Source organism: Trachypithecus francoisi, unplaced genomic scaffold, assembly GCF_009764315.1.
Source record: "Trachypithecus francoisi isolate TF-2019V2 unplaced genomic scaffold, Tfra_2.0 Contig01461, whole genome shotgun sequence".
NCBI lineage: Eukaryota > Metazoa > Chordata > Mammalia > Primates > Cercopithecidae > Trachypithecus > Trachypithecus francoisi.
In genome coordinates, this window is record NW_022681433.1 from 17,533,797 (window position 1) to 17,547,070 (window position 13,274).

The following is a 13,274-nucleotide window of genomic DNA, read 5'->3' on the forward strand; positions in this document are numbered from 1 at the left end:
ACTGCCCTCAGCCAAAATGAGCATTTCTATTAAAATAAAAGTGTTTTAAATTACCCGTTCTTAGCTTCTTTTCTGTGTTAATGTGAATGAAGGATTAATGGTATATATTTTCTGAAATCCTGTCTCTTGTTCTCTCTCTCTCAGGACACAGATATGTATTATATAGGAAACGACACTCCGGCCATGGCCAGGACATCAAACCTTAATGAAGAGCTTGGGCAGGTGAAAAAGCCTCTTTGGGAATTTTGGGAATGGTGACATGAGCATGAGGGGACATGAGTGTTAGCAGAAGAACCGTGGAGAGATTTTGCAAAAATGCCTCTCCATGAACATGGCTAGAACATCTGAAGAGCTATATAATACTTTTGAGTGTGCCATTAGATATAAGCGTTACTTGGTTTTGTCTTGCTTTTTGAGACACAGCCATATCATATCACCCAGAAGTAACCTGCAAAAAAAAAAAAAAAAAAAGTAATATTAAAAAATACAGTGCAACATCACTTGGAACCCTTAAAACAGTATTATCAGGAGCAAATAACAGGGAAAACGATGGCTAAGATACTCAGATATTGAGTAACCCTTCAAAACGTGTTGAGGCCAATTTAAAGGACATGCATTTCTCGCATGTTCTGGATTTTGTCTCTGGAATATTCTAGGGAACAGTATCTTTTGCACCTTTACCCCTGAACTCCTCTTGCCTTTACTAAGTTATGCTTTGCATTATGTCTGTGTCTGACATTGAAATTCCTGTAAGGAGTAACCTCTTTTTAAATGTTTTAATTTAATTTAATTTCTGTTTTCAACTTTTATTTTTGATTCAGAGGGTACATGTGCAGGTGTTTTATGTGGGTGTATTATGTGATGCTGAGGTTTGGAGTATGAATGATACCATCTCTCAGATACCTGAGCCTAGTACCCAACAGTTTTTCAACGCTTTTCCCCAAACCCGTCTAGTAGTCCCCAGTGTTAGTTGTTCCCATGTTTACGTCCTTGAGTATGCAATGTTTAGCTCCCACTTAGTAAGTGAGAACATACGGTATTTGGCTTTCTGTTCTTGCATTAATTCACTTAAGATAATGGCCTCCAGCTCCATGCATGTTGCTGCAAAGAACATGATTTCTTTTTTTTTTTTCTGACAGTGTATTCCATGGTGTATATGTACCACATTTTCTTTATCCAATCCACTGTTGATGGGCATCTAGGTTGAGTCCATGTCTTTGCTATTGTGAATAGTACTGTGATAAACATGTGTCTTTTTGGTAGAGCGATGTGTTTTCTTTTGAATATATATCCAGTAACAGGATTGCAGGTCAGATGGTAGTTTTGTATTAAGTTCTTTGAGAAATCTGCACACTGCTTTCCACAGTGGCTGAACTAATTTGCACTCCCACCGATAGTGGATAAGTGTTCCCTTTTCCATGCAGCATTGCCGGTGTCTGTTGTTTTTTAACTTTTTAATGATACCCATTCTGACTGGTGAGAGATGGTATCTCACTGCGGTTTTGAATTGCACTTCTCTGATGATTAGTGATGTGGAGCATTTTTTCATATGTTTTTTGGCCACTTGTATGTTTCTTTGGAGAATGTCTGTTCATGTCTTTTGCTCATTTTTTTAATGGGGTTGTTTGGTTTTTGCTGGTTCAATTGTTTAAGTTGCTTGTAGATCTGGATGTGAGACCTTTGTCAGATGTATAGTTTGCAAATATTTTCTCCCATTCTGTAGGTTGTCTGTTTACTCTGTTGGTAGTTTCTTTTGTTGTCCAGAAGCTCTTTAGTTTAATTAGGTCCTACTTGTTGATTTTTGAGGACTAACCTCTTTTGAATGCCTTGCCGTTAAAGATTTTGGTTTCATTTCATACACCCTATTCAAACCCACCAGGAACCCTAAGGGGAGGGTGCTGTACCTTCATTTTCTAGAGAAGGAAAGGAGTAACTTATCAAAGGACACTTGGTTATTCAGCGTCAGATTGGGGACTTCGGGTTGTCTGTAGAGATCTGGACTTCCCAAGCTTCCCTGCCTGGTGAAAGAATATTACCATGTTCCATCTCCCCTGCTCCTCAGTGTCCCTCTGTGAAAATGCAGGAGACTTGGCTCATCCATCTGAGGGTTAGAAAAACTCCCTTTTGGAGGTAGGCTTGCTTTCTTCATTTTTCTTTCCTCAAGGATAGAGTGAATTCTGTGGTGGTTTTTGTGTATCATTTTTGAGTTTATTGCCAGAAAACTGAGGGTCAAATTTGTAGATTAAAATAGATCTTTGGGCCGGGCGCGGTGGCTCAAGCCTGTAATCCCAGCACTTTGGGAGGCCGAGACGGGCGGATCACGAGGTCAGGAGATCGAGACCATCCTGGCTAACATGGTGAAACCCCGTCTCTACTAAAAAATACAAAAAACTAGCCGGGCGACATGGCGGGCGCCTGTAGTCCCAGCTGCTTGGGAGGCTGAGGCAGGAGAATGGCGTAAACCCAGGAGGCGGAGCTTGCAGTGAGCTGAGACCCGGCCACTGCACTCCAGCCTGGGCGGCAGAGCGAGACTCCGTCTCAAAAAAAAAAAAAAAAAAAAAAAAAAAAATAGATCTTTGTAGACAAAAAAAGCAGGTGATTGTTTCTTTGATATAATTTTCCAAACCTACTTAATATTTGCTTTATCTTGCCTTAAATTATGTGTATTCTATAAGTGCTCTTAAATTCTTAGTATAATAGGATGGATTGTTATTACAGAGAATGTCCTTGGCACAGAACACAAATCCTCCCACTGCCTTTGGGGCTCTGGTCACCTAGGGCTGGGTACAGCACCCAGAGCAGGCCTTGGACCTTGGGCTTTCAATCCTCATTGAATGGCTTTGTCATTGCCTTTGTTGGTAAAATCCTTCTCCTGTAAGAATCAGTGAGTTCTTGGTGCGTATCAGGCTAAATTTGCGTCCTCTTTGAACTCTTCTCCAGTTTTCCGGGCTTGGATAGTCTGTCTTCTATGTTCCCATAACAGTCTTTCCAGACATAAATACAGTAAAATAAGGGGTGTGAGTGATGTATTGTCCATTTCTCTCTGGAGACTTTGTGAGGGTGTGGGTGTGCCCCAGACAAGCTCTTTGGTTGCCTTTGTTAGTTTAGCACAGTGTACAGTATATAATTGTCTGCAAGTGTCATTGAACTGTACCTGAATAATTCAAGGATTGAAAGTACCCGTGGATGCTTCAGTAATTCATCCTAATTGAGGATATGGGGAATGTTTGCATGGGGAAGAAGTTTTGAGTTGGGACTTTAAGGACAAGTTAAAATTTAGTAGGCAAAGTGATAGCAAATCTTGATAAGCCCTTATTACAAAATGTTCATTTTTAATTTTTTTTTTTTTTTGAGACAAAGTTTCGCTCTTGTCGCCCAGGCTGGAGTGCAAGATTTGTTTATATCATGATCTCAGCTCACTGCAACCTCTGCCTCCCGGGTTCAAGTGATTCTTCTGCCTCAGCCTCCTGAGTGGCTGGAATTGCAGGCACCTGCCACCATGCCCGGCTAATTTTTTTTGTATTTTTAGAAGAGATGATGTTTTGCCACGCTGGCCAGGCTGGTCTCAAACTCCTGACCTCAGGTGATCTGCCTGCCTTGGCGTTCCAAAGTGCTGGGATTACAGGTGTGAGCCACCGCACCTGGCCTTTAATTTTTTATATGATATTTTAATTTTCTTAAGAATGCAGAAAGAATCCCTGCTAACTAAGAGGCAGATTCTACTAAATTTTCCATACCCCTAGACTTACTGCATGTAAAAATGTGTTTAAAGTATAAATTACCCCTAGGGTACTAATATTGTATTTAGAAGTAGTATTTGACTTCTTTAGGAGCTTGAATACTTGAAGTCCCTTTGATCGTTTTCAAAAAACTTCCCAGTGTATTTGTCTATATTGTATCATTAAGAAAAATTACTGAGTAAGGAATTCATGTAATCACTCCCTCTTCTATACAACAGTAAAACACTGCTTCCCTAGACCAGTTCTCTGGGATCTCTGGAAGATATCTAGCACTTAGCAAGTCCTGATGCCTCTTTGGAAGACGACTGAGAAACTGGAGATTCCTCTGCAGGCAGTTCTGTTAATACCTCTCCCTTGCTAATCCATGACATCATTTCTGAAATGTTACGTGTAGAGTGATAATGCATATCAACCAGTAGCATATCATTCAGTCAGAGCTCTTATTGCAGCTCCGTCTGCATATTTTGGTACACTTTGACTATATAATTAGTTATGGAAGAAGGTTTAAGTGGTCTAAACATTAAAGTATTAATATATTTTTTGTTACTAATTTGCTTGCTTTAAGGAAATCTACCCGTTTCATACAGGTTTTGAAAAATATAGAAGGGAAGATTTCATTTGTTGATCTTTGCATCTCAATACTTCCTGATGTATATTTCTTTTATTCTTTGATTTAGGTGAAATATCTCTTTTCTGACAAGACTGGAACGCTTACGTGCAATATCATGAACTTCAAGAAGTGCAGCATTGCCGGAGTAACCTATGGGTCAGTGTTTATTACTTACTGAAAATTTACTTGTGTTCTTTCAAGAAAGTAAGTTTATTTTTAGCTACTTAGTCAAATATCTTGACTTTCTGATGTTTTGAAAGGATAAAGATCCTTTCAAAATAAAAAAAAAATCTAATCCTTTACAATAGATTTAGATATGTAGTTACTATGGAATGTGTTTCTAGCTGAATGGATCCCAAATTAAACTCTGAACAGTTAAAACATGGTTTATTTCTGACCGGGCGCAGTGGCTCACACCTGTAATCCCAGCACTTTGGGAGGCCAAGGCAGGTGGATTGCCTGAGGTTGGAAGTTCAAGATCAGCCTGGCTAACTTGATGAAACCCTGTCTCTACTAAAAATACAATATTAGCTGGGCATCGTTGCATGCACCTGTAATCCCAGCTACTTGGGAGGCTGAGGCAGGAGAATCGCTTAAACTCGGGAGGCAGGGGTTGCAGTGAGCTGGAATCTCACCACTGCACTTCAGCCTGGGTGACAGAGTGAGACTCCATCTCAAAACAAACAACAACAACAACAACAACAACAACAACAAAGGTGGTTTATTTCTGCAATATTAACTTGATAAGAAGTCCCTGAGAATCTGTAAGTTTGTATATGTAATCTAAGAATTACACATTTACTCAGGTTTTGATCCGAATGTCTGCCTTTTGATCACAGTTTTGTGACCACTCTGTTTTCCCTTTCTTTGGCAGTCACTTCCCAGAATTGGCAAGAGAGCCGTCCTCAGATGACTTCTGGTAAGTAGATTCTAGCACTTCTTGACACTTTAGTGGAAAAGCCTTTGGAATAGTTTTTATTTATTTATTTACATTTTTAGAGACAGCCTCACTCTATTGCGCAGGATGGAGTGCAGTAATACAGTCATAGCTCACTGTAGTCGTGAACTCCTGGATTCAAGTGATCCTCCTGCCTCAGCCTCCTGCGTAACTAAAACTACAGGCAGGCACCACCATGCCTGACTAATTTTGTAATTTTTTGTAGAAATGAGGTCTCACTGTGTTGCCCAGGCTAGTCTCAAACTCCTGGCCTCAAGCTGTCCTCCCGCTGTGTCTTCCCAACGTGCTGGGATTACACGTGTGAGAAACCAGGCTCGCCTTGGAATAATTTTATTAGCATTTCTCAGCTGCCTATTTTTTTATGTAAATAAAAGTTGCATATATGTTATTTTGAAAGAAAACCAGATAAATTTAAGGATGAACATGGTTTGAAAAGTCCGGGGATACTACAGGACTTTTAACCAAAAAATCGACTGCCCTTGGTTCAGTACTTCCTACTCATTCCCTGTTCCCTGGAGGCAGTCAACCTCAGTGCTTTTGCTTTTTAAAAAATTTTATTTTTATATTTCAAGGTAATGTTTATATTAATTTTTAAATTAAAGACATTTAGGATGGGTGCAGTGGCTCACACTTGTAATCCCAGCACTTTGGGAGGCCAAGGCAGGCAGATCACTTGAGGTCAGGAGTTCAAGACCAGCCTGGCAAACATGATGAAACCTTGTCTCTACTAAAAATACAAAAATTAGCCGGGTGTGGTGGTGAGCGCCTGTAATCCTAGTTACTCAGGAGGCTAAGGCAGGAGAATCAGTTGAACCCAGGAGGCAGAGGTTGCAGTGAGCCAAGATCGTGCCACTGCACTCCAGCCTGAGTGTCGGAGCGAGATTCTGTCTCAAAAACAAACAAACAAAAAAGACAAAGAAATTAAAAACATTTAGACATTGTTCTACTTTTTATGGTGGATGGTGAGAGTTTATCTCCTACTGTTGCTCCGTCCCCTTTGGAAGCATTTCAGATTTTCTGTACCTCCTCAGGCATATGCCATTTCAACCATGAAGCTTTGGGCAGGTTTTTAAATTTTTCCTTTTTTTTTTTTTTTTGAGATGGAGTCTTGCTCTGTCACCCAGGCTGGAGTGCAGTGGCGTCGTCTCAGCTCACTGCAAGCTCTGCCTCCTGGGTTCACGCCATTCTCCTGCCTCAGCCTCCCGAGTAGCTGGGACTACAGGCGTCTGCCACCGAGCCCGGCTAAGTTTTTGTATTTTTAGTAGAAATGGGGTTTCACCGTGTTAGCCAGGATGGTCTTGATCTCCTGACCTTGTGATCTGCCCACCTCGGCCTCCCAAAGTGAATTTTTTCCGTTATTTTGGACATTCAGTGGACCACTAGTGAGCCATTTCTGTCTCTGAATTTCCTCTTCTAGATTCTCAGCAGTGTCTTTGTATTATTTCTATGATAATTTTCCTCCTCTCCAGCTTCCCTGTTCCCTCTGCATCTCTTGATAGTCAGATATTGAATCTCTTGGGTTGATCCTCCAATTTTGTTATCGTTCTCTCTCATTTTCCATATTTTTTTTTTTGTTTTACTTCCTGGTATTTTTTTCACCTTGGTCTTCTATCCTTTGTCATGAGTTTTTCGTATGATCTCACTTTCGGTTTTCGAAAGCATTCCCCTGACGTTGCTTTTGCATTCCGTGTTTTCTCTGCTCTCCTCTCCCACCCTCTTTACCGCTCACCCCTGGTGTTTTGATTTATTTTCTATAGGCTTTCTTCAAAAACCTGGTGATCATTAACTGTGTGCTCATATATTTTTATTTCTTTTTGTGTAAAATATGTGTAACATAATATTTATCATTTGACTCTTTTAAATGTATAATTCAGTTGCACTAAGTATATTCATAGTGTTTTGCAGCCATCTGCACCATTCATTTCTAGAACTTTTTCATCTGAAACCCTATCTATTCAACAAAAATTCTTCATTGCTGCCTGCCTCCAGACCCTAGTAACCACCATTCTATTTTCCGTCTCTATGATTTTGCCTGTTCTAGGTACCTCATACAAGTGAAATGGTACAGTATTTGTGTTTTTGTGTTTGGCGTATTTCCCTTAGCGTGTCTTCAGGGTTCATCCATGTTGTAGAATGTGTCAGAATCTTTTCCCTTTGGAAGGCTGAGTAACGTTCGATTGCATGTATATGCCACGCGTTGTTTATCCCGTCATCTGTTCACGGGCGTTTGTGTCGCTCCCACCTTTTGGCTACTGTGAATAATGCTGCTGTGAACATTGACATACGGGTATCTGTTGCAGTCTCCCCTTTCCATTCTTGGGGGTATACACCTAAACATGGAATCACTGGGTCATATGGTAATTCTGTGTTTAACTTTTTGAGGAAAAACCTTGCTGTTTTCCATAGCAGAGCCACCATTTGACATTCCTGCCAGCAGTGCACAAGGGTTTCACTTTCTCCACATCCTTGCCAACACGTGATTTTTCAGGTTTTGTTTGTTTTATGATAGCCATCCTAATGGATATGAAGTGGTACCTTACTGTAGTTTTGATTTCTGTTTCCCCTATAAAGAGTGATGCTGTCTGTCTGCATGTGTTTTAAAGCTTACACACAAGAAACCTGATTGCTAGGGCTGTGTGTGGAGTGGGCACCCTGTGGTTGATGACTGATCGCCCTCCCGGAGAATGATCAGCCAGGACCCATGATTGTATTAAGGGATCCCTGGATGTCAGTGTCTGTGGGTCTTTCTTGTCAGCCAGTCAGCTTTCTTTTCATAAAAAGAACTTTCTAGTTTCCTGCCAAGGGCTATAAATTTGGTGTAACTGTTTTGGAAGCTGTGTGGAGGCAGCGGGCCAGTGATTGTACCTTTCAGCATATATAGAATTTCATTTAAAACGCTGTTTTGGGAGGTTGCCCCAGCCTATCCACATGTGTGCCTCTGTGCCCAGTGTCCCTCGGCTCAGGACTACTCTGGTTTAATTTTTGTAAAAGATAAGCTTTTTTTTTTTTTGGCTCTGGAAGGTTCAGTTGTCTGGCTGCATGGGATATGAGAGGATTCTTGAAGTGTTTCACAAGTGGACGTGGCAGCTATGCTGTCTTCCTCCTTCCCTGTACCTCACAGGTGCCTTGTACTGCCATTTGTTCCACCTTCCCGACACTCTGTGGAGGGCATCAGCTTGCATTATAGGTGCTCCCCCCTGCAAGCTGTTGGTTGCTGTTTTCTGTGCTGTACTACACCTTGATACCTATTTCGAGTTAAGACTGACATACACTCTGCTGTCATGTCTTCTTTCATTGTCTTTGTCTTGACAATGATGAAATTTCAGGAGGGGGCCAGATGCAGTGGCTCATGCCTGTAATCCCAGCACTTTGGGAGGCCGAGGCAGGTGGATCGCATGAGGTCAGGAGTTTGAAACCAGCCTGACCAACATGGCAAAACCCTGTCTCTACTAAAAATACAAAATTAGCCAGGTGTGATGGTGGACATCTGTAATCCCGGCTACTTGGGAGACTGAGGCAGGAGAATTGCTTGAACGTGCAAGGTGGAGGTTGCAGTGAGCCGAGATCACGCCATTGCACTCCAGCCTGGGCAACAAGAGTGAAACTTCATTGCAAAAAAAAAAAAAAAAAAAAAATTCAGGAGGGAGTGGAGATAAATGAATATACAGTTGGTTCTTCACATTTTCTTCAGTGTGATAGCTCACAGCCATCACATCGTTTCCTTTCTTGTAATTATTTGTTGTCTTCTCTCTCCTACATATGAGCTCTGGCCATAAATGGTTGCATGTATACAGTGCAGTACTTCCTCTTGTTTTGTTTGCTTTGAGCGGACACTCTTGGAAGTTATTTCTGGTAGAAGTGACTCAGGGCCAACTGAAATGACAGTCATAGTCTTGATCCCTGGCTTCTGTTTCTTCTCCTTGTAACTATTGTTCCTCGTAACTGTTGTTCTTTACAGTAACTCGTGAAATATTTTATTTATAGTAAACTCCAGGATTAATTGTTTTCAGGTTTGAAATAATAATAATACAGAATTCCAAGCCTTTGAAATTTTAATGTGAATTCCTATAGGACTTTAGGGATGGTTCTTCTGGAAGGCAGATTCCTTCCAGGTTTGGGTTAACTTAACAGAAACTTTTGAATTGGATACATTTTCTCTGTTCTCTCTTATAGTCGGATGCCTCCTCCCTGTAGTGATTCCTGTGACTTTGATGACCCCAGGCTGTTGAAGAACATTGAGGATCGCCATGTAAGTGCTCTATTTTACTTTGAAGACAGCAAACGGCTTACTATGCACCTTTCTTGTAGATATGCGTGTAGTATTTTGCAAGTTGCAGTTGTAGAGGCTGGGAAAAGTCTCAATTTGATGGTGTGAGTCCTTCTGAGAAGTGATCTGAGATGCTTTGTGGTGAACACTGTGCATGAATTAGTGTATTTAAATACATGATGACTTTGTAAAGTAGCGCACCAAGATCAAGACAAGCCTTACCACAGAATTCTGTAACAGTTCCAGTTGCTGTTGCTTTGTAAGATTTCTGCAGTACTGTTTCGTCACAGTTGTGAATCTAAGAGGCCAAGTGTAACTGCATGTCCTTTGACTAGGATACTTTAGGAAACAAAAGCAAGATATATAATAACAGGTAGTATTTATTGCATTCTACTGTGTGCCAGGCAACTAACATATATTTCCTTCAACATTTTAGTCAACATCTGAATCACATCTGAGAGGTGACAAGGAAGTTAAATAAAAGATTAAATTGGCAAATAGTTGCCCAGCACATAAATGTAGAAATGAGCCTTAAACCTCAGTCTGTTAGATTTTTAACTATGACATCACACCACTTCAAATCAGTATTAACTGCAGAATCACATCAATTCACTGTTATTTTATTTATGTATGTATTTTTAATTTTTCTATAAGTTATTGGGGAACAGGTGGTATTTGGTTACATGAGTAAGTTCTTTAGTGGTGATTTGTGAGATTTTGGTGTACCCATCACCTGAGCAATATACACCGCACCATATTTGTAGTCTTTTATCCCTCGCCTCCCTCTCACCCTTCCCCCAAAGTCCCCATAGTCCACTGTGTCATTCTTATGCCTTTGCGTCCTCATAGCTTAGCTCCCACATATCAGTGAGAACATATGATGTTTGGTTTTCCATTCCTGAGTTATTTCACTTAGAATAATAGTTTCCAGTCTCATCCAGGTCACTGCAAATGCTGTTAATTTGTTACTTTTTATGACTAAGAGGTATTCCATCATCTCTATGTGTGTGTGTGTGTATATGTATATCTTATATATGTATATATCATAATTTCTTTATCCACTCATTGATTGATGGGCATTTGGGTTGGTTCCATAATACACAGTTGTGAATTTTACTGCTATAAACATGTGTGCAAGTATTTTTTCCTCTGGGAAGATACCTAGTAGTGGGATTGCTGGATCGAATGGTAGTTCTACTTTTAGTTCTTTAAGGAATCTCCACACTGTTTTCCATAGTGGCTGTTCTAGTTTGCACTCCCACCTGCAGTGCGGAAGTGTTCCTGATCACCGCATCCATGCCAACATCTGCTGTTTTTGAGTTTTTGATTCTGGCCATTCTTGCAGGAGTGAGGTGGTGTCGCATTGTGGTTTTCATTCACGTTTCCCTGATCATTAGTGATGCTGAGCATTTTGTCATATGTTTGTTGGCCATTTGTATATCTTCTTTTAAGAATTGTCTATTCATTTTCTTAGCCCACTTTCTGATGGGATTGTTTGTTTTTCTTTCTTACTAATTTGTTTGAGTTTGTTGTAGTTTCTTGATATTAGTCCTTTGTCAGATGTATAGATTGTGAAGATTTTCTCCCACTCTGTGGGTTGTCTGTTTACTCTGCTGACTGTTCCTTTTGCTGTGCAAAAACTCTTTAGTTTAATTAGGTCCCAGCTGTTTGTCTTTGTTTTTATTGCATTTGCTTTTGGATTCTTGGTCATGAAATCCTTGCCTAAGCCAATGTCTAGAAGGGTAATTCACTGTTATTTTAAAGGCTACTCTGAAAAATGCCAACTTAGAAAATTATTCACTGATCAAAGCATTTCACAACTAGTTAAGTCAGTATAAATTAGATATCATATGTTTTTTTTTTCCTGAAAAAATGTCTAGATTTAAAATTAGGTAAACATGAGCAAAATTAAAACTTTATCTTTCTAAATTTCTGAAATTTTAGGAGACAGATATATTTAAGATTTTTCTAAGTTTTCATGAGGAAATCCTACTTTCCTCTGTCACAGTTAGTACCCATTTGTTGCCAGCACTTCTGAAATGTGGGTGTATATGGCGTGCACACCCACAGGCTGTGATGCTGCTATCCCCACTCAGTTCTTGGTGAGGCTGGTGAAGTGGTCCAAGCCCACAGAGGATGCTGCTGGAGTCTATGTTCTGTTTCAGTCACAGACAGCGACAGAATTCTTTCTTGGATTCTGATCTTAGAGGTAGATCCAGCTACTAGTCTAGAGGTTCTCCAAGCAGAAGAGTGGTGCCTCTGAAGAATCATCTCTGCAGGAAGGTGGTTTTAATCAAAGATGTCAAAGAAACAAGTATACTTTGAGCACTTGAGAGGAAACAAGTGTTTTCAAATAGTATTCAGGTTGAGGGTAACCACACAGGTGGGCAACTGAATATATCTGTTCAAGTTGGGATGGTGAATGGAAAAGGAGAAAGTGGAAGGGTGACATAGGAGCTCTGGAGACTGCTCTTGGTCCAGTTTCACGAGTTTGCTCTCGTAGATCAACAAGGAGAAAGTAGCAACGGAAATAGGATGAGCACAGTGTGTGGAACACCACAGAATTCCAGCACTGGGCTAGGAACAGCAGCAAACTGGTGGATCCCCATTTACCTCAGAGACTCATTTATTTAGTCACTCATTTTGCAAACAGTTTCAGGACCTCATTTCTATGAAATACCTTGCTGTCGGTACTAGGGGAAGAGATGAATAAAAAATACCCGAGGGATTCCTGTTCACTGGGGAAGCAGACGTGGGAAATTCTTAGGAGTCATAGTATGCTTTTGCAGGATAGGTCAGGTGCAACTGAGGAGGTGATTTTGGTTTGTGTAGACAGAGAGGAATCCCATTCTCTTTGGTGACTGTCATGGCTGCCATCACTGTTGACATGTGAGCAGTGTGGCCACCCACACAGAATGGTATTTGCACTGACATAAAGGTGGGATGCCGTAGAAACCCAGTGGCCTGAGGCAAATCTTTACTTCTTTGGGGGCCCCCTACATGCTTCTGAGATCCTAGTGTTTGAAAGATTTCAATGCTTGGCTCGGTTAATTTCTGACTCTCACTGGTGTTCTCTCCGAAGCTGGCCCGGGACTGGCGTTCTGGGTCCCTGTGCGGGTTTGGGGGTTTGACTGTCCATCCCACACTCTTCGTGAGCCTGTCCTCCGCTGATGTTTGAATGGAGATCTGAGCACAGCTACTACCTCTCCCATTGCCTTCCCCTGCCCACTGCTTTTTTCCTGACTCCTCCTTGGTGGCCATGGTGAGTGGAAAGCACTTTAGGAAGAAATCCTACTGTTTATATAAGTTAGTGATCTTTCTTCTTCTTTCCTTTCCTCCTCGTCGTCTGCCCTCCTGAGCCAAATTTCCTTTTAGTTTAGTGGCAAAGTCATTGAGAGTAGGGACAGGTGCAACCCCTGTGAAAAGGAAGCCCTGCCGTGGGAACATTGTGATGACCATCCAAACACAGAGACTTCAAGGGCATTTTAATAATCTGGATACTCATAGAGTTTCAGTACAGGCATGATGAGGAATTGATTGATTGGTTTGGGAATTTATTTTCTAATTTTTAGTAAAAGCCTCCTAGCCTATGTGTACCATTTTTAAGCTTTCTTGGATCCTTGAGGCCTTCTGAGGTACCCTTCATCTTAGCTACTGTGTTAACTAAACTCTTTGACATTTAACTTCTAGCTCCACCAT

The 13,274-nt window shown here is 40.9% G+C and overlaps 1 protein-coding gene across 1 annotated transcript in view; it reads left to right on the forward strand.

Moving 5' to 3' along the window:
- ATP8A2 (ATPase phospholipid transporting 8A2) overlaps window positions 1-13,274 on the forward strand; it is a 649,053-nt gene that overhangs the window by 177,330 nt on the left and 458,449 nt on the right. The window contains exons 13-16 of the mRNA XM_033236971.1: window positions 145-222; window positions 4,418-4,506; window positions 5,225-5,269; window positions 9,482-9,557. Of these exons, the coding sequence (XP_033092862.1) occupies window positions 145-222; window positions 4,418-4,506; window positions 5,225-5,269; window positions 9,482-9,557 (288 nt within the window). The remainder of the gene's footprint in view (window positions 1-144; window positions 223-4,417; window positions 4,507-5,224; window positions 5,270-9,481; window positions 9,558-13,274) is intronic.